The following is a 25,247-nucleotide window of genomic DNA, read 5'->3' on the forward strand; positions in this document are numbered from 1 at the left end:
CTTTTGCAGGAAACTTCATGGCAGGGGCTTGGAGACTACCAGGAAGATACGATCCTGCCCTATAATATGTCTCCATTTGAGAACCCCCTGACCATCTTCAGGTGCATTTCAGATGTCACCTGGGAGCCTGTAGCCACAAGACTTGAACCTTTGACCCATGGACGTGTTGCTCCGCTGTCCAATATCAAGTGTCCCTGAGGATGCCAGGGACAATGCAGGGAAGCCACGAAGTCAGGTACATGCCCCACTCCCTTGCAAAACCCCTCAGAAAGGGACACCAACATGGGACAGGCCTGCAGGGGTACAACCCACTCCAAAGGTGCCCTGGAGATAGCGGTAATGGCTTCCTGGCCTGGCCAAAACGCTGCTTGTGGAGGGCGACGGTTTTTCAGAAGAGCAAAGTTGCGGGAGGGAGCCCTGGGTTTGGTTTTTCACTCCCCTTTGCAGCCCACCCTGCCCACATGCCAGAAAGGAGGCACCTTGGCCCTTCACACTGTGGGATTGGGGGGTTTGATCTTCACTCTTTTCATTTTTCATTTTAAATCATGCATTTTTACATTGAGGGAGTTGCTATTTAATTAGATTTTTTTTTCTTTTCCTTTTTTTTGTTGTTTTGGGGCTTTTTCCTGGTTTTGCTTTGCTCTTTTTTTGCCGTCTTTGCTTTCCGTTGTAGGTAGTATTTTTCCGCTTTTCGATCCGGTCCCGTCCCTCCCCCTCCCCGTCCCCCCATCTCCTTTCCTTCCTCCCCGTCCCCTCGGTTTCTCTCCTTTCCCTGTTCTGGCGGGCGGCGGGGCCGGGCCGGCGGCACGCGCGCGCCTCCCGCGCGGCCCCGCGTGGAGCCGCCCCGGGTGGCCCCGGCGGCGCGCGGGGCGGTGGCGGCCGCCGGCGGCAGCAAATCAGCGGGGCTCGCGCCGCGCATAAGAAGGGCGGGCGGCGAGCGGCGCCGTCCCTCCCGGCGGCGGCAGGATGCACCATGAGGAGCTGGCGCCTCTGCAGCGGCCCCGCTACGGCTGTGAGTGGGCTCGGGGGCGGCGGCGGGCGATCGGGCTTCTCCTACCCCCACCCCGGGTTTTTCGGGCCCCTTCCCGTGCCGGCTCTCGGTGTAGCGTTGCAACAGGGGCTCGGGCGAAACGGAGAACCCGCCCGGCGGAGTCCCGCTGCGGCGCGCAGCGCTCCGGCTCCCCTAGGTTAGTTTGCTCGCAGGCGAGCTCCGGTTCGGTTCTGAGCAGGTTGGCACGGGGCTGGGTTTTGTTCTGCAGCCCGGCCGGCGGATTATAGCTGCAACTCCGCTCTGCAGCTCGGGGTTTTAGGGTAGCGCTGGAGTTTTGGGGCTCAACTTTGTAACTTCGGTGTTGCCGGTATCGCTTTGGGTTGTAAACTTGTAACTTGAGTTGCGACTACAGCTTCTGGTTGTAACTTTGTAACCTTTGCGTTTTCATTTCGGAATTTCGTATTATACATTTCAAACTTTGTTTTCTGGTGTTATAACTGTGGCTTATAACTTCGTAACTTTAGATAATCACTGGGGTGAGGCGAGAAGCAGGGTGGGCATCTGCTTTCAGAGGAGGCGTATTTACTTCCCAGACTCGTATTTAAGAGCAGCCCTGAAGCACCTTCCCCCCTGCTGCTGCAGGGCGCCCGCCGCGCTGCCGAGCCGGGACCCTGCACCGGGCTGTGCTTTCGCCCCGTTTCTGTGGGCAGAGCAGTGCAAACCCTTGGCCCTTGCATCCCCCTAAGAAACGCCTCTGACAAAGCAGGCACTGCAAAATGTGAACGTGCAAATTATTTGCAAAACTCGAAGCAGTCCTGGCGTCCTGTGGTCTGATGAGCAGCTTCCACTTCCCTGCTCCTAGCATAACAGCTTTGTTTAAAACCGGTTCTGAAAATCACTTTTTTGAAAGGAGCACAACACCCCTTGATAACATTGCGTTCACCTCACTTCCATCCGGGGCAGACAGAAAAGGTGATGCTTGGCAGTGAGACCTGCAGCTTGGAGGATGCTCTGCCATCCTGAGCATTTTCCTCTCTTGATACCTACCGGTTGGGACAGTCTGTGGAACCTGCCCATAGGTTTCTTTCATTTGCACTACCTCATAAGTGGATGAGAGGCTTTTGAAGGTGTGTTCACAGCTGTCTGTATTGATAACTTTTTTTAGAGTGGTTACTACAGGCGTAGCTGGGTGTCCATGCTAATGTGTTAGCAAAAGTGAATATTTTGCTTGTGAGGCCAATCTCCCAATCATCTCGGCTTGCTGTGCCATTGCCTGCATGGCAGGACAGTGTCTGGGCAGTGTGCCACATGGTGGCTCCAGCCCCAGGCTGGCACTCGGTACACTTGCCTGTCATGGAGAAAGTCCTCAACTGTACATGGTGTGTCCATCAGGCCCCCAGCAGCAGGGACTTTCCTGTGCAGGTCTGGTATGACTGGTACCAGAACAGGTGAGTCTGAACATGTGGCATTTGCTAGACTGCCGTAGTCAAAGACGGGGCTTTGACTTAAAGGGCTCATCTTTGTGCCTTGGCTCCTGCCTGGGTGCTGAGGATGATTTACCCTATTGCAAAAGCTGCTCCAGAGTATTTTTAAGAATCTCAGGCCTTATTTATTGTGGGGGAAGAATAACCGTGTTAAGGGTGCCGAGTGCAGTTTTGAAGATACGGTCTCTCCTCTCGCTATTTATGCTTTGCTATGATAGTTCAGAACTTTTTGCTGTGATAACAAGAGAGAAGTTTGTGTTCTGCACTGTAGCCACTCTCCTGGTGTTTGCTTTCCTGTCCCAGGGTCAGTAGTGGGTAAGAGCATCCTTCTTGGCTTCTCTGATGCCACCTCCCTCTGACCAACGCTGCCTGCTTGTCTAGGCTCTGGTGGCTATTCTGTCTTTCCCTGAGTGAGAGGTTGTGGCTACTGTACCACACTGTATCATTTAATTTTTTTAGGATGGATTTTTTTTTCTGCAGGAACCTTTGAGATAACATTGCTTTCAAGGCACTGCGCAAAGGTTCCTCAAATGCCCCAAGCTGATGCTTGTTTTTTTTTAAAAAAAAATACACCAAAGAACTCTATAGGGAACGCCATGCACCAAAGAACAAATCATAGTATTGTCTGTAGTGATATCACAGGTATGGGTGGATGTTTAGATTTTTTTAGCCTACATCTAGAAAACCAAATATGCTTTATCTACACTGTATTTAGTCCACCATTTTAGGACGAGGAGAAAAGCAGCATCTTAAAAAGCACACACACACCCCCAAAAAAGAGGCTCCCTAACAAACAAGTTGCCATCATTATCATTATCTGAGCTCTTATGAAGCCCATCATAAGTTGTAGGTTCTCAACATAATTAAAGCCACATGTTGGGTCACTGGCAAACAGTTTCCTATGTCGAACACTGTATCTGTGCTTGATTTCTTATAAGAGTTAATAAATGGTCCAAGTTAGGCTATCAAATTGCTAAGACTCCTTGCTTTAGCAACTTAGTACAGTTTTAAATGTTTAACTTAACTTGGACTTTTGACTTTGGCTTCAGGCTTCTGTCAGTGTTTGTATGTTGCTCTGAAGAAGGTTAGCATTTCACTATGATAATTCTCTGCTAGGAACTATCTGAACCAGTGCGTGGTTATCACCAGAATTTCATTCTGATAACTAAAAGGGAAGACACATGCAAATCTTGGCTACATTTTGTAGCCTGATGGGTACCACTGGGGAAAATGTGTCCCTGAGCATAAGACCTTATAGCACAAAATAATAACTGGGAAGACTTAGCTCTAACTTGAAGCCTAGCTTTGCATTACAAGTTTTGCTGATGTAGTAACTTAGACTCGCATCTAGAAAATATTCTTAGAGCTGATAATTTTTGTCTTTAAAGTCAAAACTGATTGTAGACCAAAGAAGAGGATCCCTTTCTGGGTGGGTAGCAGTTCAGGATGAACGTGGTTCATGGGAGAAACAGGAGCTCAGAGCAAAGTCTTTGAGCCTTCTCTTAGTCTGTTAGGTCCAAAGCCTTGTGGCTTCCTGGACTGGTTATTGAAAGGTGCCTCCAAATCTGCATGCTGTCAATAGCTTAAAAGAGATGTGCGAGAGATTTCTGTTGGTGTTCCATGGAGTGTTTCACACGCTCATGTCCAGCACCAACTAAAGTGAGATCATACAAGTACACAGAAGCATCTTATGAGGCAGAAACCATGCTAACAGGTGCACTGCAACTGAATTTACATAGCTGGTTTTCAGTCTGGCTACAGCTGTTCGCTGGTTTATTTCTCAATTCCAGCACAATCAGATGCAGAGGTTCACAGAACTGCAAAGAACTGGGACTTGTATTATAACTTGAGGCATGAGCCATTATTACAACAAAAATGTGTGGTGCTGTTAAAGACTGCAAGAGAAAAAGTATGAATCTTGTATGTGCCTCACAGGTTAAATGTGAAGTTTTTAACATAGGAAAACAGTGAATCAGGCAGCACTGTATCCTTGAGATGCCTTTTTCCTAATGCTCCCAGGTGCTTTATAGATAGTTCTCCCTGAAACCTGTGAGAGAAACAAATACTTAAGTTTTTGTGAAATGTCTGAATAGCTTTTCTGCACTTCCAAGAATGTAATAAAGCTTCAGTGAGTGAGGCCATGAGTGTCTGGATTTGCAAAGCATTTCAGGCATTTCCATGTTCAGAGTAGCTAAATTAATGTATGCTCTAGGTCCCTGTATGTGGGAGAGAAACTAGATGCTTCAGCATCACCAAACACATCTATTGGAGACAAAGGCAGCTGAAGTCTTCATGTCACCCGCTGCAGCTGGAAAGCTAGCTTCACTGGGAATAGGTGGGTAAATACAGGGGAAGCTTGACTTTGGTATCCAGTGATGAGAGTGTTGCTTGTGCTTGTGGTCCTGGCTCCCAGGACTGCTCCTGTTTGGCACTAGGTAGGAGTCAGGAGATGAGACAAACCATCAGCATAAAGCTTCGTGAGAGAGAGCTGCCCGGCCTGTGGAGACAGGCAGGGCAAACCTAAAGTGAAACGTAGCCTATGCCTCTCATGAAACTGCACCTAGTTTCTTTCTTTGGCAGGATATGAAAGCTTGCAAACCAGTGGCTTTTTGTAAAGTATTTAACTTCAGAAACTATAAATTTGTCTGCATGTATATTAAACACAGAGAAACAAATGGCTGTTTTTCAGTTTGGGTGGGGTGGGGGGAATCTTTTGGTAAAAGTTTCATGGGATTTTTCGAAGTGAAAATAGATGGGTTTTTTAAAGCTAAAAAAGCAAAAGCTTAACTGTATCTTATGCATATATATTCTTTTGGGTGTATACTTTCTTGTAGTACTTGTGGCTTATGAGAAACTTTTCTTCTTTTTTATTGATGGGTGTAATTTGGCAACCAAATACACTGTTTATCTCTTCCACTCTTTTGTAGGTTGCTAATAATTAAACTACTGAATGAGAACTTGAAAGGTTTAACTGCTTTGTTTAACCAAGTGCACATAATTCATTTGGTAGGAGTGGTTCTCCATGTGCTCTTTGTGCAAAGCAGGCTCATCTACCCTGAAGTCTCTTGGTAAAGAAAGGATGTAGCTATGTTACAGCATGCTTAAAACTACTTGAGTGCTGTTGAAACAGGAAATATTAATATTGTGCTGGAAATGGGATTTATAGCACATGTGAGTGAGCTAGATGAAGTCTAATACTTGAGGCAGGCAACACGAAGTGTGCAAATTTCCAGCTCACCTCTCCTGTTAAGTGGTGTTTCTGTTAACTAGTTGTTCTACCTCAGGATTTGCTTGATACTGTTGCTGTTCAAGCCGATTATGATTTACTAGGAATAATCTTTCAAGTAAAGTGGAAAAAAAATGCCTGGTGGCAGTGATAGGCAGGACTCGTGGGTCATATTTCTGTGGGATGATAAGCGAGTGTGCTCTCCTGTGCTCTGCTCCTTGCAGGAAATTATTAACCTGCTGTGTTTGCTTCACTTGCTCAAATGTTTTGGTGTTTTTTTGGAATGGGTATCCTTGAACTACTGTGTGTTGTGGAATGAAAGCACAGGTGCTGGACGGTGGAGAAGCAGTGTCCACCCCAACCTAGGAAGCATGATCAGAGAGGGCAGGGGCTAGGTGCCCCCACCCTGGGGAGGGGAGGCAAGCAGGGAGGAGTGCCTGCTGTGGGCACCTTGCTTGCCAGTCCTTGATGAGATGGGCTGGTGCATAATCTGGGCCCTGCATGGTTCATTCATGGGTCAGCACTTCCTGCACCTTGGCAGTTGCAATCACCCTCAGAAAACAATTATGTCCTCTTCAGTCTGGTGACAGCGGGGCTTTGAAGTGGGTTGTCCACAGAATGCATACTGCCTTATCTTCGCAGCTGGGGGGAGAAGGGGCGCTGCTGAGTGGCACCGGCACAGGGGCAGGTTTGTGCTGATGACCAACACCTTGCCCCGGCACTGCTCCAAGTGTTTTGCTGACTGCTGTGACCCTGGCCAAGGGTACCCTGCTCTGTGGTGGTGATGGGCTGGCTGGGCAGGAAGTGCCTGTGGGGTGCTCTGTGGTGGCCAAGGGCCTTGGTAGGTGTCAGGGTGGGCCATGTGGCAGGAGGAGGAGGGGATGGAGCCATGGTGCTTGCATGAAGTCTTTGGAGCAGAGGAAGGGGATGCTTTGGTTTGGAGAGAACCCCTGCCTGTTATCCATCAAGGGAAATACTGAATGAGGTGGTGTTCATACAAACTCTGCATGGCTCCTAAATACCTTTTGAAATGTGTAAGCAAATAACCAGCCTTTAAGAACCTGTGTTGGTGGCTGATTTCAGTGTTAAATTACTCTTTTGTTCAAATGAGTATGCACTAGCAAGGAACACTTACCTGGGGGAATTATGTCAGTTATTTGTTATCGCTTATTGCCTGAGTTAAGAGGTTGGCCAGGTATAAAATCTTCAGGAATCAGATTCAAGGAGCACCTTAGAGCTCTGACTCACAACTACTAACAAACTGCTGCCAGCTACTAAGGAGCTGCGGCCTCAAGGTGTGGTGCCTGCCCTGCCTGTCAGCCAGGCTGCAAAACTGGCAGAAACTACTGTCCTCATCTCAGGTGCTTCTCTTGGCCTGGGTGTATCAGGCTAAGCTGTCTGTGGCTTGAGCTAAAGTGGGTGATGAAGGATGTCGTCCCTGCCAGTCGTCCCCTGTGGACTCTGACCTGCTTTCAAAGTGCAGTAAAAGCTCTTGTGGCATCTAGCAAGGTATTTAAACAGATTCTTACTAGACTCCAAAGTCTGAAGGGAAATAAGCAGTCATGCGTGCCAACCATCCTCTACTGGCTGCCCCTCCTGAAAATTAAGGGTATCCTGCATCTGTGCTTGATTTGTAAAGCTGCTCAGTACACTGGTTATATTGGCAGGATTGGAGCCTCACAGCTTCTAGGAGCACAGCACAGATTAATTCAGGGGCAGATGGAATACGAAATGTCCAAACTCTGCACAGAAATATGCTTCATCAAGGCAACCACTCTTTCACAGGGTTGTAATGTTGAAGTATAGGCTAATAGATGTTTTACTTTTTTTTTCTTTTAAAGGGATGTTTCAAAGGTGTTTAGGGGAATCTTGTATGAATACAGGGGATATCTCTTTCTAATAGTTTGGTTGAAGTGATTAGAAACAAGGTAAAAAGCTTGAAAAACTAAACAAGGAAATGGGTTTGCTTTGCTGAAAACATGATCCTATATCTAGGGGTTATCTTTCATGAGAGAAGTCGCTGTTTTTCACTGGTGTTAATTACACTGGGATCCTAGCTCCCACTTGGTTGTAGACTGTTGCAGCTGGTAAGGCTGCAGCAGCCTGAACTTGCTGAGGTGCCTTCAGCTGCTTTGTCAGGCTGCTGTGGTCTTCACCTCTTGCCAACGCTCATATGATGGCATGGAGACCTAATCTGTCAGGAAGATAATCTTTCCTTGCAGAGCTGACTTGCATTGCTGGATCTGCAGTCACTTCAAGCCTCTGCAGTGCCTGGCTGCAGATCTCACAGCTATGCCTGCTGGCCCAAGACAGGGAGGCTTTCTGGCCAGGTGAGATCGTGGCAGCCAGAATTTAAATGTGTTTAAATTGTTCTGGAACTGCACCCTGTAGCTGTGGTTTCATGTGTGCTTTCAGTCAGGTCTGACGGTAGAAGAAGCAACCTTGACTCTTTCTACGGGATTTTTTTTGGCTAGATTAAGTTCCTGTTCTGGCTCACAGCATGAAACCACAGGCAGGTCTGCCAGCACAGTGCAGTAGCTGGAGCAGAGATGAGCAGAAGTGGTTGGGAGAATGGCAGACTGAGTTCATTCAAATTGTGTTACTGCTGCACATGGAGATCTGGAAAGCGTGTGTGCCATGGGGCAGCAAAATGTGCAGGCAGCACACAAGAGTGGACTGGAGCACACAGGAAGGAGCAGCACGTATTACTGTGGTCTGCCCTGGGTGCCTTTGTTGTGGTGCTACTGCCACCCTGGTGCCCTGCCTGCCAGGGCTGGGACTGCTCTTGCTTCTCCTGCCACCCAGGGAGTATTGAGTTACAGAAAAGTTTTTGAGGAATCTCATCTCTAGCACTGTAGTTTCATAAATCCCTAAGTGTCATAAAAGGCATGGTAGTGTTTGCCAGGCAATGCCACAGTGGTAAGAAAATTGCAAGAAACAGTCTAAACACTAGACTGCTTGAACAAGAAAGAAAAATACGTTTTTTCTACATAAAGTATGATTCAAGATGCTTTTCCAACCTTTTTCTGCTGGTAAGATTATTTCTACTTGCAGGGCCTCAAATCTGTAGGGATGAGATGTGACTTTGCGGTGTGGGCTGCTTATTTCTGGGATTTTTAGGTTTTTGAGCCCAGTTGATTAACCTAAGCAATAGCTGGCTGGCCTCTGTTCAGTGGTAAACAAGTCTTAAAATTCCATATGTTCTTAATACAGTATAGCTAAATAAAAAATGTATTGAAATGTCAGCATGGATATGCGGTGGTGTAAATTTAAAGGAATATGGAGGAGTCCTGGGAAGAGCAGGGATTATATTTAGATGAACCTGGGACAAGGAAAAATGGTCAGCTTTATTTACAAAACCAAGCACGTAGTAAATGTGATTTCACTACATCTGAGCTCAGAAGCTGTTGTGAGCACTGCTTTTCAGACCACAGCAGAGCACAGATTCTTCATGTGATTCAGTGGAGGCTGGGAGATGAACCACCCTTGGTATGGCATTTGAAGTTGCATGGCAGTTGACTACTGAAGGTGGCTGGGCAGTTTACCTGCAGCGGTTAGATGTGACTGCCTACTTCTTTGAATGTGTATCACCTCTGACTATGGTAAGACGTTTAACAAATGAGTTAGAATGCTGCAGAAAATACACAGCTTTTGTCACGTGCTAAGCAAGCTCCTTCCTTGTGCTCCAATTTCTATCTTCATACAGATCATGAGAAGTAAGACCACATAGTTTTGCTGAAGATTTCACTGATGTGAGTTAGTTTAGAACACAATCAAATTTCTTAGTATCGTGGGTAGTAACAGGCAAACAAGGGCTGGTGTTTCCTAGAACACTGAACCATGTAACACTCAGTAGTTTCTTTTTTGTTTGTTTTGGTTTGGTTTTGGTCATACTTAGATAAATACAGTTTTTCTGTGCATGTTTACAAAGGCTTCTGATAAAAATAGAGGGGTTTCTTGTAACATTCTGTATCCTTTTGTCCTAAACCTGTGGTGGGAGGGTGCTGACTTGTAGGCTGCTTCTGTCCAGGCTGCAGATGCTGGCTATGGGTATGTCTGTCTCAACTCCCCAAAAGGATGAAGGTGAGCAGGTGAGATTTTTGGGCCTCTGTAGCAGTAGCAGAATTGGTCTGCAGTAGCTTCTTGGGCATATTTGAGAGGCAAGTTTACACCTATTTCAATTTAATTTTCCTGAAGTTTTGCAGTGTAAACTTTCTTGGAAGCTGACCCTTTGCATGAAAACTGTTACCAATTAGGTAGAAGTATTTCACTTGTGCTCACACTTGACAGCCTTTAGAGTGTAGGCCAGGAGAAGCAGAACTGCTGCTGGTGAACAAACCTTATTTTGACACTGGGTGTCTACAGAAATAGTTTCCACATAGAACAGGAATGGCAGAGACTCACCTGGGGAAGGTACTGCTGATGGAGTAGCTATTTTTTTCAGGCTGCTCTGCTCCCTATAGCAGCTGTAAATGCCTTATAATAAGGAGGCTGACCATAGCCTGTGAGCTGGAAACCAGGGCAAAGCTTGGAGGAAGAACCATTACAAGTGCTAACAAAAGACTTGGGTTTTGTGCTTGAACAAAGGAAGCAGACTGCAGCTATGCAAAAGACAAGTGCTCAGCCCGTGAATTTCCTTGTCGGTTAAAAACTTCAAAACTTGCAAATACATAGCTTAATTTGATGTCAAGTTTATGCATGTTTCTTGTGTTATGGTTGTCATAACAGTGATTGAAAGCTAGTTACGCTTCCTTTATTTTAGTGGTCTTGGTATTGCTGTTTCAAGCAGAATGCTTGTTTTGAGGTGTTTACCCAATGTTTCTGGTGCGCTCCTGATATTTTATTCACAATTGATATTTAGTGTGCCACTGCACTGCTCCCATAAGTGGAAATGGATTCCAGGCAGCAAGAGGGCTGCCATGTGGCCAGTACTTGGTGCATTAATCCAAACTTTACTTTTTGGAGTGGGCTATGGAGCGGATACAAACAGGGAACATGAAAACTTAAGTGACTCAAGATGAGACTGACAAAGTTTTGTGTCAGTTTAGAGGAAATATGAATTTAGCAGAACTAATACAGTTATGCTTTGAAAGTTGCAAGTGTATGATTTGGGTGAAACATGTCTTATGAGTGCAGCTGTCATTGACTTATTCTGGAAATGGAAGTACTCTGTTTATTAAGTTAGCAGGATTATTTGGCTCACTCCATATCTGATGATTTTGCAGTGATATGTACAATGGTAGATGTGTCATTGTTACTCAGAGCTGTTTTGAGTCTCAATATTTAGATACTGGATGTACTGAGTGAAAGGGTGGGGTTTTGTCTGCTCTTTTCAAACCTTGCTTAGAGACTTACATCTTCTGTGCTTTTGATCTCTGCTATGGTTCTACCTCCTGATGATGAAAGGAAAATTAATTCTTATCACTGGGTATGTATGTAAATGAGAAATAAGGGCTGGACTAGTCCAGAAGCAGTGTGGGCAGTTGCCCTGCAAGCAATGTTTGCTTGTCTGTGTGGTGTCCTCCCAAAGTGACCTAGCAGGGAGAACTGGGAGGAGGTTACCCTGGAGCCAGTGGTGCCAGCTTTGATAACACTGCAAGCACTTGCTTGCCTACTGTGGAGTGGAAGCCAAGCAGGCTTCAAGTGATAACTAAGGTGGTTGTTCGCGTGGGACCACCTCTGAACTGGTTACCTGCATAGCTACACCGTTTGCCTTCCTACAAGAACATGTCATCTCACCCATGAAGCGGGAACAAAGAAAGTGCATATCCAACCCTTGTGCCCTTCTGCACCTGTGGACTTGCACAGCTGCAAGACCAAGAGGTTTTAGGGTGATATCCTAGCTTGTTAGCCTGAGGCTGCACCTCTGTCCTTTCTGTGGTTCCTGCTTACACTGGGCCATCTCTGCTGCAGCAGCAGCTGCTGAGTGCACAGCAGTTTTGGGAGCTGTTTCACAAGCAGCTCAGCTGCCTTGCAAGGGGAGCCAGGAATGTTGGAAGGAGGGCAGGAATCACCATGGCTCTGTTCAGATCCTGTCTCGGGGTGCCCAGGGGTTCTGGTCATCACCTAAACTTACCATACCTATATGTTGATATTCTGCATCATAGAGCATTTCTTTACATTCTTGTGAATTTTAAGCTATTTTTTGTATTAGAATTGTTCAGTCTTGTTTTATGGGCTTATAGGTGCAAAGTAAATTTTCAGATCTATTATCCTTCATGCTTAAGGGTTTTTTTTTTCTCCCCACTAATATTAAAAAAATCATTATGCCTGTGAATCAATGAATTTAAATTACAAACTTCAAAGATACTGTGACTGTTGTAATTACTTCAGAATGAGAAGCAAGGAAGTCAGAGGGAAATGTGTTCTCCAAATTTAAGGCTGCAAGCCTTATGGCATGCATACTCTTTCTTTTTTTATTCATATGCTTGTGTTTGTATCTTGAAGGAAAAATGTCCTGCAACATTTCAGGTATTTTATGGAGCTCCTTTCAGAGTATGGAGACAGTGAAGCAGGTGATTTGTTCAGACCTTGGTAGAAGGAGGACTGCAACAGACTGGCTGGGGAAGGAGCAGGAGATGAGTTGTCAAAGGAGGAATTAAAACCAGATGTCAGGTCTGAGGGTTTCTACACTGCAGTCTTATGGTGATTTCAAACTTGCTCTGTACTTAAGTGATGCTCTTGCCTATGGTTTTTCCTAGACAGGTGTTTGTCTTCCACAGTCTTACGGTTCAGATCCTGAGACTCATGCAGCTCTTGTCAAGTTACTCAGTGACACTCAGACATATCTTTCTTACTGGGTTCTCTTTGTCTTTCACTCCAGTGTTCCTGCTAGTTGTTCTTCTTTTATGTTCTTGAAGCTACATGTTACCACATTTCTTCCAGCTGGTTACTGTACTGAGTTTGCTGGTAGGAAGCTTTTTGATGTCAGCCTCTCAAGCACCTGGATATTGAAGCCATTTGGCAACTCTTCCCTCAGAGTATCATGCTGGACTTTTTTCAGATGTGAGGGGCTATTCCCTCCCCCTCTCTCTCTCATACCCCCTGTCCCTGTTGTCTTCCTCCTTTCTCACAACCAAGAGCAGCATCCCCCTAACCAGCCTCAGGGTAGTAGAGGTTCACTATAAGGGTACATACAAATCACTGTTCTGGTCTCAAATGGTTATGCAGTTGACCTTTTTGACACTTCCAAGACAGAAAAATAAATCAGACAAGTTTCTGATTTAGCCAAAAATCCTGTGCAGTATTTGCAGGGTGTTATCTTAATTGATTGCTATTTAAACAGCCATCAGTCTTTTGAATTTTTACCAAAAAATGACAGTGACTGAAAAACTTCAGTGTTATGCTCTTCATTGTGGACTTCAACAAGTTTGTTTTTTGATGAAGCATCAGTATCTCCTGTCAGACATGCTTGGCTTCTTCAGTCCAAAGGGTCCCCCTTTGCCACAGTAAGCCACACTTTATTCTGGTCCTGCATGTTGGCTAAGGTGTCTCAAACAACCTAGAGTGATCTTAGCTGCTGTTTGCACAGCAGAGCATCTGACTGGCAGCAGTAGTGTGATAGAGCCATGGCTCAAGATCAGTGTGTGCGAACAGATGAGAGGCTGACAAACCTGAATTAGGATTTCCTGCTGCCACTGTGGCGAGCTCAAACTGCCCTTCCCTTCCTCTTGATGGTCTTCAGCCCCTCTTTCCTGTTCTTCCACTTTGTGTCTGCAGTGGTTTTCTGCCTCTACTTGATCCACAAATGTTTATGGGTGGGGTTGTGGTCACAGGTGGCAATGGTGATGAGACTACATACAATGAAAGTTGCCTTTGGGGTTCAGCAGAAGGCTGAAGGCATGTCTCCTTTTCCTGTTAACTTGTGCCTCTGCTTCCAGCTCCTTGCATAGGGATGACTGCCTTTCAGATGAGCTGTTCACCCTTCTTGGGTAATCTTCAAAGTATTTTACTCTCCACAAGTCACTTTTATGTATATGTGTGGGTGCATTTGACTTAATTGCAGGTGTATCCATGTTTTCAGAAAAAAATGATATATAAACTTCCTAATGCTAGAAATAAATTTGATGGCATTTGTAGGCAAGACTTGGCATTTTTCTTCTGACTAAGCCCAATTACAGGGTTGATACTAATGCATGCTGTAGACGCATTTTTCTGTCTTTCATACTTGAGTAGTGTATTTCACTAGCCTGGCACTATTAAACAGTCCTTTTCATTATTTCATTTACATTCTGCTTGTGTTAAGTTGAACTGAGGTCACAGTAGGTAAAATGCAAGAAAATGGAATCCATATGGCAAAATTCTGGCTCTTTTATTGAGGATTGTTAATGTATATTCCTAATAAAAAGCAAACAGGTTAAAGTAATTCTGCTGAAATGAACAGAGCAAATGGTAAATGGGTCAAAATACATGGAATTCAAATCACAAGTTCTTTATTTAAGAAAGGAGTGAATGTATAAAGCTGACAGAGGAACTTTTCATGCTTTACTGTTTGTTTCCTCATGAATTAACCTCTGGAGAAGGAAAGCCTGTTGGAAATTCCGGCTGGAATTTGCAATATTATTTTGAATGCCTTGAGCCTCCAGTGATGTGCTGATTTGACCAACCAGCTTTTTCAAAAACCTGCTTTTTTTTTTTGTCCCACATAAAAAATGTCATTGTTGTTGTAAGCATGTGGAAACTAAGCAAACCTTCCAACCAGACGGACTACATACTGGTGTAGCCTGTTCCAAGCTGCCTTCAAGTCTGGCCATGTTAATGGCTTTTTGACTAGGCAAGGGGAGGTAGGATGGCTTGTAAGGGAAAGAAATAACTTCTAACTGGTGCTCACTTCACCTTCAGAACCCATCAGTCTGAGTGCTTCCTTAGGCTTGCAACTTTTCCAGGAACATAGACTGAGGGGTTATTAGCAAAGAGTTTTAAGGTCAGCTGGGTAGTTTGTAGAAAGGAGCTAAGAGTTTTAAGTGTTCTTTGAGCACCTGAAGCTTGGGGAATCGTGTTGTGCCTTGAGGTGACCAGCTAGGAAAATATGCAAAGATAAACAGTTACAATTTTATTAAGGAGTTATCTGAAATAGTGCTGGAGACTGTGAGACTAGCAGTTAAATGTAGGTGTAAGTGGTTGGGCAATAGGCTTACAAATTGCATTTCATGTTTCTAATTGTAGATGAAAACACTTGAAGCTAACTGAAATTGTAGGCAGTTGGACTTTCATATACTTCCTTCAACTCCCTTACTCTGTCTCCTTTTTCTTCTAAACACAAAGATCAGTTAAACTGAAGTTAAGATAAAATGAACCACATGATTTTTCTGCACAAGGTTAAAGGACCCTACTAGTAGAGATGGCCATGCTTTAGTGTCATAAAATAAGATAACATCAGAACTACTTAATGTCTTTTAAGGTATTTCATCTATTGAAGTCTTACTTGATGGTAGTGTAGAGAGCCTAAGGTTTAAAAGTGGGGTAAAGGATACGTATACCTATAAGCAGAAAAATGAGTTAAATGTTCTGGCAGTGCATATGGTTACTTGCTGAATGCCAAAACTACTTGTGTCTGTGTGGTTAAATGAGATTTTTTCCTAAACTTTGTGGGAGTTCAAGTATCTTGAGACACAGTCCTACAGCCTTCTGTCAGTGTTAGCACTTGACGGACTGTGAAACCAAGCAGTTCTGACACTTGGCTCCAGAAGCACGGGCTGTGGTTGCTGCTGCATCACCTTCCCCTTGGTATGATAATGCTGAGGTCCTTGTATTGTAACAGTGCTCAGTCTCTGTAAATGGATGTGGCTGGACTTGTGGTAGTAGATACATGAGACTGAAATATGACCTTTTTCAAGGAAATGTGGGAAGGAGGCTCCGGAAAGTGAATGCATAAGGATGATGCTTTATGAGAAAGCCCAAGGCAAAGACTGGTTTATTAAACACTTCATTTTAGATCAGGATGTCTTTTTACTGGACTTCTGTTGTCAAAATTCCTGTGCTAGTGGTGCTTTGTTTTTTTTCCCCTGTTTGCATAGCATCTGGCAGTGATATTTGGTGTAGGACAGTGGCCTTGTAGATCCTGACACACAATTTGTGAAAGTGGATGATGTCTGTCTGCTGGGCAGAAGATGTGTGTGTATTTCTGTATGAAAATCTGAGCCTGCATGCTTCAGACAATGTAATAACTAGATTAGGAGACATAGCCATTTTTGAGGGAGTGGGAGAGTAGTTCAGTGTTAGAAAGATTTGAAAAATGCCATATTGAAGAGCCTCATAATTTAATGAAGTGTATTAGTCTACTATCTTGAGTGAATCTGCTCTCCATGTTTAGAGCCGTGGTAGGTTTTTGAGTGTCTGCATTTGCATGGAGGTTTTTCTCCAAGAAAGTGTTCAGGGTATGGACTGAATTCCCTTAACTGAAGCTACAGAAAAAGGCTCAGGCTACCTGTCTTTGTTGCCGTGGGATGCTCTTGTGACTGCTCTTTGACAGAGAAATCTGTAGAAAGTTGTTTTGATTAGAGCATTAAACTTTTTGTCCAAAGATAAATTTCTTCCAGTATAACAATAGACTTGCATGTACTAAATACCTTAATAAAAGAACACCTCTAATAGGTGTTTGGTGCTGTAAAGCCATTTTTTCTTAGTAGTCTATTGAATGATCTCTGTTCACGTAGTAAAGTTGATGTTACCTTCTGCACATTTAATAAACTGTTGCATTAGGCACCTGCGAGTCAGCATTAGGAGTAGAAGCTTAGGAAGGAACTCTTTCTGCCTCTAGCTTTTGAGCATTGTTTTTCTGACATCTGTACATGTAATTCTGTCTGCTTGTTTTCCAGCTGCCTGACAGCGCTGTAAACTCCTGCCCCACTGCAGTGAGGGCAGCTCAGGTAGCAGCAAGCCTGGCTCAGTGAATCATCAGCTCAATCTGCTCTGGTTAAGGCTGTTGGCTAGTGCTGTGCTGGTGCAGTAGCAGCACCTGAATTGCCAGCCTAAGAGTGACTGTAGAGCTCGGAGCTAAACTGCCCTGAGCAGGCACTCCTGGGGTGCTGGGAGTCTGAAAGCACAGATTTTACCAGGAATACAAAAATAGCACTGAGTTTATTGGCCTTTTTCACATTAGGACAAGAGTTACATGCTCTTATATAACCAGAATTTTTGAGTCACCTTGATGATCTAAAATGCAACTAGCTTTTTCTTGAAACTGCAGTGCTGAAGCGTGATGGCAAATGTTTCACATGCACAGCTCATCCTCATGGCAGACATACCGGCAGACATAAATGGGATGCTGCCTAGAGCCTGTTGTACCGTGCTGGGCTTTCACTGGGGCTGGCTATGGTGAGCAAAGTGTCAGTCAGGAGTTTTGTGCAAGAGGGGCTTGGCTTTTGTTTTTGTGTTTTCAGCTGTTACAGCATTGCTCTGTGAAATGCTTTTCAGTGTGCTAATACTGGTGACATGGGGATGGGCTGGGGTGGAAAAGGCAGGAAGGTGAGGTGAGGGATACACAGAATTTCTCATCAGTGGACTAGAATACTTCCTTACCTTGCCTACTGTGCAGCCAGGATGGCTTGCAGCTGGGACTGCCAAATGTGGTTTGGCTACTGTTTAATACAAATACGCTGATGAAAAACGACTCCAGCATTTTACAGTATTACTCATGTACCTCTTCTCTTCCTCTGTCCTGACTTCATAAATTCTTTTCTGTCACCGTAAGAGGATTTCGTGCTTTCCATCCTCTGTTATGTCCTGTGTATTGAGCTTCCCTGTTGTGGTGCCAAAAAAGCCACCCTCCTCCTTGCTCTCATCTCACTTTTCATGGGAAAAGTCTCTGGTGGCAGGAAATTGAGGGGGGCTGGCCCTGAGAAACAAAAGCCTCTGTTCCTTTCTTTGCCTTTTTCAGTATAAGTCTTTTGGTGTGTCTGTGGCAAATGCCTTTTTAAATGGTCTGCCTGCTAGAAGCAGCCACGTGCTGTTCTTGAACTATTGCAGACGGTTACATGTCTGAGTGCAAATGCAGGACCAGGAAGCCTTAAATGCTGCCGCAGGTTTTGCAGGGTTTTTTTTTTTAGCTTCAGTTTAAGACAATAAAAATTGTCTGTTTGGGGAATTTTTATCCCTGAATAACTTCGAATTACATCTTGTAAAGTGTTCCATAATTCGGTATTCAGAAATTAAAACAAGCATTACTTCTCCTTGCTTTGGTTATGTATCACAGAAGTTTCAAGTTTAGCTTCATTTAAAAATACAATCCATGGATCCATGGGCTCAATTGAAAACTGCTGCAAATTATATCCATAAAATACCTCTTACTTGATATGATATCAAGTATAAACAGACTAATGGGAGAGATCCGGTCAGCTCAGTGTTGATGTGGATTATGTCTGTGATCCTGGGACCTCCAAAATCCTTGCTATGGTTGTGATAAGAGGGTTAACTCTGATCTTGGGCGACATTCATACATCCAGTGCTTGTTCTTAAAATTCTTGTGTAAACTGAGCATTTCTTCTGTGAACCTGAAGTTTTGAATCTCCTTACAGACACTGTTTGTAAGGTCATGGCTCCAGTGGCTCTTGTACACCTGGGCTGGGGGCTAGTTTCAGTAATTATATTGCAGCTTCAGAAGTGTTGGCCTTATTTCTGAAAACTTACTCAAATCCAGAAGGTTGAAATACTGTTTTGTCTGCAATGTTGTCAGTGCACGCTGCTTGTCCCATGTTGACTGTAGGTGCACGTAGCACCTTGGGGTGCGTTGGCATCCCTGTGGTCTGCAGCTGATGCAGCTCCAAGTATTTGCTAACAACTGGAATGGCTGTCTTGGACCATAGTGCATCAGAAAGTTTTTGTAATCCATAATCAAACCGCAAACATCAACTAGTCCTGGCTACTGCCTTGCCTGTTCCTCTGCTTTTTCCATGTTGGTGGTACACAGGACAAATATTTCAGACAAAGACAAGAGCAGATGTAAGTGCAATACATCAGCTGACAGAAGATGCTCAGGTCTTGCCATTTATGAATGCTCCCTGCTAAATGGACTGATTTTTGTGAGAGTTATGTGGAATGATAATATGTAGGAAATTGCTAGTAGAATGTGACTTCAACTCTGAATCAATTGCTGGAAGAATTTACTTGGACAATTATTGCATCATACTGAGTGCCAGAATAAGTGTGTTCTAGTTGTTTGTTCAAAATTAGGTGTGGCAATTTAAGCTTTAGTACTGCTCACTGCTCCATGTAGTGGTTCATACTCACTCTTGCTTTAGTAACTTTCCATGAAGGAATATCTGTAATGGGGGAACTCGGTGTCTTAGCACACATGCTTTGTATGTGTTGGCTGTCGGCTAACAGGGTGGCAACATCTAAAATGAATTGAAATGGTGAGCTTTTAGGCTAGCCACACTGGCATTTTTATTAGTTCCTGTCAGCAGTCCAGACACGCTCTTAACATTCCCTCTTTGAGAGAATATTTGATATTTTTCCACTTAATTCCAAATTGAGAGTCACAAAATGGGTGAATTTAATCATAAGATGTTGTTTTAGATGCCTTTTTTTCTTTACAACTTCCACGTAGTGTGCATGTGCCGCCTTCTGTGATATTTGGATCTTCTTGGTTGCAACATTTTGCATCTGTCCGAATCCGGCTTGGCCTGCTTACCCCAGTGGGCTGGAGTTCTTAATCTGAAGCCCAGCCCTGCTTACTCTGCCTGCTAACACCCTTTAACACAGCAGTCTTTTCCCTAGCAAGTTGAGCATTATCAATCAAGAAGTTACTGATACAGCAGAAATGTTTATTCTTTCATCAGTCTTCCCAGTCTTCTGACTAATAGTTGCCTAGTTAGGCAGAAAGACTGAGTTTTCTGTCTTCAAACCAAGCTAATTTGTGTGTTAAACTTAGTGTGGCCACACTCATAGTGTGTTTGAAGTTCTAGGGCTCTAGTCAAAGATTGAAGAAGCCTTTGCCAGAATATATTATCGTAGACTAGACTTTAAGGACCCAAGTCTTTGAAGTAGTTTCCTCTGCAGCTCAGTCCTGGGGCGACCTCTATCCTGTAGGTTGTCATTGTGTCTAAAAGTGTCTGTAACCACTTATTTGATGTGATAGCACTGTTGCTTTGAAGCCAGTATGTGCTGGAGGGGGAAAGGGTGTAATTTGTTTTATCAGAAGACTATGTTGCAAGAGACTCCTTCCAGCCGAAGCACCATAGGTGTTTGCATGCTCTGTACTCTGCCTTTTCAGTGCTTAGATATTCAGCCCAGAAAGAGCTGCTTTGGCCCTGGTAGGAAAGAAGACAAACTTCCTACTTGTGAGTTGCTGATACAGTATCTCTTCTAGAAAGGATCTGGGTTTTCCACTTCTCGGTGTCTACAAGTTACTTATTCTCACCTATTACCCTTTTCCCTTATTGTTGGAGGGATTTCTAAGCAGAACTACTATTACAATCCCACAATATCTGTCAGTTCCTTCATCTATCCTCTGAATCAATCTTTGCAAATAATGGTAATAAGGGACTTGAGGCTAGCCAGGCCTGCTTGATCTGGGATGACCTTGTTGAGGATGGGAGGGACTTGCGGATGTGTAGATCCAAGACTAGATTGCAAAGCATTAGTGTCATTCAGGTAAATTCCTGGATGGATAGTTATCAAACAGGTTGTGTGATTTCTTACTCCTACTTTCAGACAAGCTGCCTTTCTGCTGTTTTGTTTATGGTTGTGGTGAGATGTGTTTGGAGGGCAGGAGTATGTGGCTGTTTAATGAGCTGAGAGGAGTAGGGCATGGGTGTTGTCATAGGGGATGAATGCTTGGTTCAGAACCAGCTCCCCCATCCTGGCTGACAGGGCCATAGCACACTGGAATGGTCAGCTGGGCTCCTCAGGTGGCATTTGTCTTCATCCAGGGGGTGTTCTGCTGTTTGAAAAGTGGCCTTAGAGCTCAGTGTCACAAGTAGTAAGTGCTGTGGCTCCTCAGTACTTCTCCCTTGCTCTGGTGAGCCAGGACTCCCCCACAGCAGGGGAGCGGTGTCAGGGGCTGGGAGCAGCCTGTCCTGGATGTGCTGACAGTGGCATGGCCAAAAGCAGCAGCAGAGCAGCCTCCATGGCCAGTTTGCCAGGTTAGGTGTTTTACCACCTGCATCTCATGTTTGCCTCCAAACTCATGTATTGGTTCGTAGCAAGTGATTACAGTATCTGAGAGCTCATTTTAGTGAGTCATGCTTACTGGAGCTACTAGACTTGAAAGGGACTCTGAGCAAGGCAAACATTTGTTTTTTATTAAATGTATGAAACTTCTTGGTAATTAGGAAAAGCCATCTTAAAAGCAAAGATGAGAGAGATCGATAACTGTGGTGATTAAAACTGAAACTACAAAGCTTAAAGCAGCTAATCATACGTTAACAAATGTGTGGTAGCATCAGTCCAAAATGTGAGTGAGTAGTGTTCTCTTCTGTGTCCCCAGTAAATGCATGCAGGATTGTTTGTTGGTTTTTTTGAGGTACAACCTTCAATGTCTGCATGTACTTGTAAAGCCCATCTTCTTTCTTTATTATAGTGCCTTTTACTTGAGTTGCCTGTATCAGCTACCAGAAAGTGTTTACCCCACTACATGAGGCAGCTGTGTCAGTGAAACGCTGAAAACTTGCTGGTGGCATGCACAATCTGTGTGACAGTCAAACTAACAAACCACCTCGCTCTCACAGTGCATTTGAAGAGAGGGGCCCGTGTATCTGTTGTTTGTTTGTGTGTTTTTTCTTTTTTACCAAGGATGCGTCTTGATGTTCTCAGCTAAGTAGCTCGTGGGCTGCCACAGAAAGCAGCTGGCCCAGCCCTGTGTTTCCGTCTCCTCCCTTGTGCCTGCACCAGTGTGCCCGCAGGTGCACAGCAGCTTAGATCAGGGACCTCATCTTCCTAGAAACGGGTCTCTTAATAGTCATCACTCTTCAGTTCACTGACACAGCCGCAGGATTGCCAGCTCCGACACAAGAGCTGAGGGGAGTATGGGGCTGAGAAACACAAGGGAGGGCAGGGCCAGGTCTTTGACAACCGCTAGTAAAAATAGGGTGTCATTTTGGGAACTGGTTTATGCTGAAGGCTGTTTCCAAAAGCCTCCCATGCTGTGATTGAAATTCAGCTGGAAGTCAGCACTACTGTGGTCCTTCAGAGTCATCGCTAGAAACATTTGGAAGAATTGCGGATTAGCTCACAGAGGCCCTCTGCACCCTACAAAGAGAGGGAGACCAGTCATGGGGTAGTGGTTAATAATCAGGGTCGTCTGCAGCTGGAGGTGTGCACACTGTCATCCTTAATAGACTGGGAGAGTGCCTTTATGGGAGGTGAAGTGGTTGCAGAGGTGGGTAGGGGTGTGAATACCACAGTTTGTTCACTTGATTACAGCCCTCATCACCCCCATCAGTGGGAGGCAGCTCTGCTGCAGTCTCACAGGTTCCTGAAGCTGCTGCTGGTTCCCACGTTGCCCTTGAAATAAGTTTGCAGTGCGTTGTTGTCTGTCTTTACTGCTGAGGCTCTGCTTTAGCATGGGGCTTCTCCATCTATCCACTGCTTGCTCTGAGCTTCCACATTGGAGTCCTCAAACTCCTCTGAGGATGTGTAAGCTGAAACTCTGCTGGTTCCCAGCCTCAGCCCCACATGCTTAAGTGGTTCACCCTGCCCCCAAACCAGGCAATGGATAAAGAGCAATACATGCTTAATTTTGAACAAGTGAAACTTGAGGAATTCACTGTACAGAGAACAGCACCTTCTTGGTGATCTGAGTATCTTTGTGCATCATGCTATAAAAGGCCTTTTTTGAGAAGGGATGACTATTTTAATTTCTCTTTTGTGGTAATTTGCCTAGGTTCTCAGTAAAATAGCATTGAGGATCACCCCTGATTCGCATGTAATGTTATATGGGTTTCTGTTTGCAGCTATTGTGGATGATGAAAGGCTTTCAGCAGAGGAGATGGATGAGAGGAGGCGTCAGAACATTGCTTATGAGTATCTATGCCACTTAGAAGAAGCAAAAAGGTAAGTAAATGAAAGCAGACTTATACCTACCTGGCCTTTAAATACAGAGGCCTGTTGCATTCTTGAGCATTGTGATTTTTAATTCAAGTTACTGAATTACTTGGATAGACTTACTGTTGGAATTTTATAACATTCAGTATAAGAAACTAATGCCCAATGTGAAAAGTTTAGTTCAAATAAGGATTTCGAAGTAATCAAGATCTCCTCAAAGTTACAGTAGTGACCATCTTCAATGAATGTAGGAGCTGGGTACTAAAACCTAAGGCTGTGGTTTTGCAATAAGCTGAGTCAGGCCCATGTGACTAACTGGGAAAAGCCTTGTTCCTGGCTGTGTGGTTGTGCTCATGGTGCTAGTGCTTGTGGAGAACTCAAGTTGCTAAGACGGCAGAGAATCACCTGGGCTTTTACCAGGTTAATGGTCCATATCATCTCCCTATTTCAGTGGTAAGTATAGGCAGGGCAATAAGATAACCTGGACTCTGCTCTTCATTTAGTTCCTCTAACCCATTGGTCAGGAGTACTTGTCTCGGCAAGAAACAGCCTGTAATGAAACACTGATCTGCAAGTGCGCAGGGATTTTATCACCTTTGTGCAAATGTACTGTGCTATGTCATTCTTAAAAATATTGTTGAATATTTGTTTTGTGATTACTGAGCAAGGAAACAAGGTGCAATATCCTTGTGCTTTTGGAGTAGCTTGTGCTGCTATTATCATATGTAAAAGTCTATTTTACATTCAGAATTATTCAGAGATGCCTGTTGTACTCTATTTATTGCCCTGGGTGCTACAGGGGTACATGTCTTGCTTCTGCTCTGCATTTATTGGTGATGGTGGTTTTAGTCCCAAACTTTAGTTGGATGACTTTCCTAGGAATTTCTGTAGAGAAAAGGAAACTTGAACTCTGCTTAGTAGCCCAAGCTGGGAAACCTCAGTGTGATGACAAACCATAGGATCTTTAGACTGAAGTATACTTCAGTCAGGAATCAACTACAAAAGTGTGCCCTGGGCTTTTTTTTTCTGCACAGTTCCCCTCCCCATCACTGCATGGCACTGGCAATTACCTATTTAGCAGACAGTTAGCTGCCAGTGTTCTTGTCCTAGGGGCACTGTTATAAAAATCAGCCATTCTTACTTCCTGTTCACTATGCTGTACCATCTGCTGTAGCAAGCATTGCCTCCTTTGCTTGCTTCCTCTTTCTGCTGCAGAGCTGTTCTGCATTAACATTTCAGACAGCAAGTGTTTCACTGATGTCAGGGAGGACTGTCCTGCTCCACATATTCCTCTTGCCTCCATCATGCAGTTGCAAGAGATTGCCCTTGGTCAGCTGAGTTGGCTCACTAAGCTGGCAGGAAATTTGTAGCTCTTTTGCCATGTTAGTTTTCAAGCAGTGTAGTAAGCTGACTGGTCAGATCAAGGGGTCAGAGGAGAATCAGTGCTGGCAAGAGGAAGGGGATGGGGTGCAGCCACACACTGGAGAGGGGGGAGGGAGCAGGTCTCTACCTTGCTTGCTGGGAGGTTAGGTCAGCTCCACCACCTCAGGAAACCTCAGTGAGTCAAGCTTTGATTTTACTTAAGGTTACTCTTTGGTTTGTTGAAACTTGCCTGCCTGCTGGCTTCTTGCAAGATAGGAATAACAACTACTCTCCAAATCCAGTCTTTTCTCTCTATTACTATTATTAGTAATTTATCTTCCTGGCTTTTTTCCACCCTCCTGCCTTCCCAGGAATACTTGTCACTTTGAACTCAAGTCCTCTACTCATTTGGAGCATCTCCCTTGATATTTCACAAGGAAATGTGAAGTTATTTTTACAACTAATGACTTAAATTAACATCTACCACAAGTAACCTCCTCTTCCTCTTTGTATCTATCTTCATATGGGTTCACACCATTAGTAGTTTTCTAGAAGAAAGACTCCTTTAGCTCTGCGAGTGGGTGATGGGACTTTGCAGCTAGAACAGGGGTGCTAAGTACCTGGAAGTATTTCTGGATCTCTGTTTGGAAAATTGGAATTTACTGGTAATGTTCATGGGCAATGCTTGCCACTGCATGAGGTAAGGGTGAGTGCTGCAGGTGTAAGGAGCCTTATGCTTCCCTTGCCAAGGAGTTGAGTTGTCATGTGTGGAGCTGATGTGGTGGCTTGATGCTGCTGGATGTTCTCCTGTGCCTCAGTGCACTTGCCCCAGCACTTGTTAGGGAGGAGGTGGTGATGGTGGGGGTGGTGAAGGCTCTGGGGGTGCTGTTGGGTGAACAGAGCTACTGTGAGGGAAAAGAGAGGACAAGGGAAACTTCTCCTTTCATAGAGAACTGTTGGGATAATTCAGTTACACCATGAGGCTTTACTCAGGACAGTCTCCTCTTACTAATGTGAAATCAACCTGGCAATGAACATGTACAAAAAAAACTTGCAGAAATGTCTGTGTCTTGTAGCTGCACAGCCCCTAGCCCTGCTGCCTCAGGAGGAGAGTAATGCTATCTGGGGTGGCCATTGCCAGCGGCAGGGATAAGCTTGGGTGGCATCGGTGTGCATGGCCATGTTCTCACCAGACCTCACC

General features: G+C 44.6%; 1 protein-coding gene across 8 annotated transcripts in view; it reads left to right on the forward strand.

Moving 5' to 3' along the window:
- The first annotated feature begins 861 nt into the window (after window positions 1-861).
- Window positions 862-25,247, forward strand: part of IQGAP2 (IQ motif containing GTPase activating protein 2) — a 127,913-nt gene continuing 103,527 nt past the window's right edge. For 7 of the 8 annotated variants that reach the window (XM_056324197.1, XM_056324203.1, XM_056324201.1 and 4 more), the window contains exons 1-2: window positions 862-1,012; window positions 22,594-22,693. In XM_056324197.1, coding sequence (XP_056180172.1) covers window positions 967-1,012; window positions 22,594-22,693 — 146 coding nt within the window. In that variant the 5' untranslated portion in view covers window positions 862-966. Of the gene's footprint in view, window positions 1,013-1,168; window positions 1,188-22,593; window positions 22,694-25,247 lie in introns of those variants that run through there. The other variant, XM_056324200.1, reaches the window with a different exon arrangement.

The sequence above is a fragment of the Falco biarmicus genome, chromosome Z, assembly GCF_023638135.1.
Source record: "Falco biarmicus isolate bFalBia1 chromosome Z, bFalBia1.pri, whole genome shotgun sequence".
Classification (NCBI taxonomy): domain Eukaryota; kingdom Metazoa; phylum Chordata; class Aves; order Falconiformes; family Falconidae; genus Falco; species Falco biarmicus.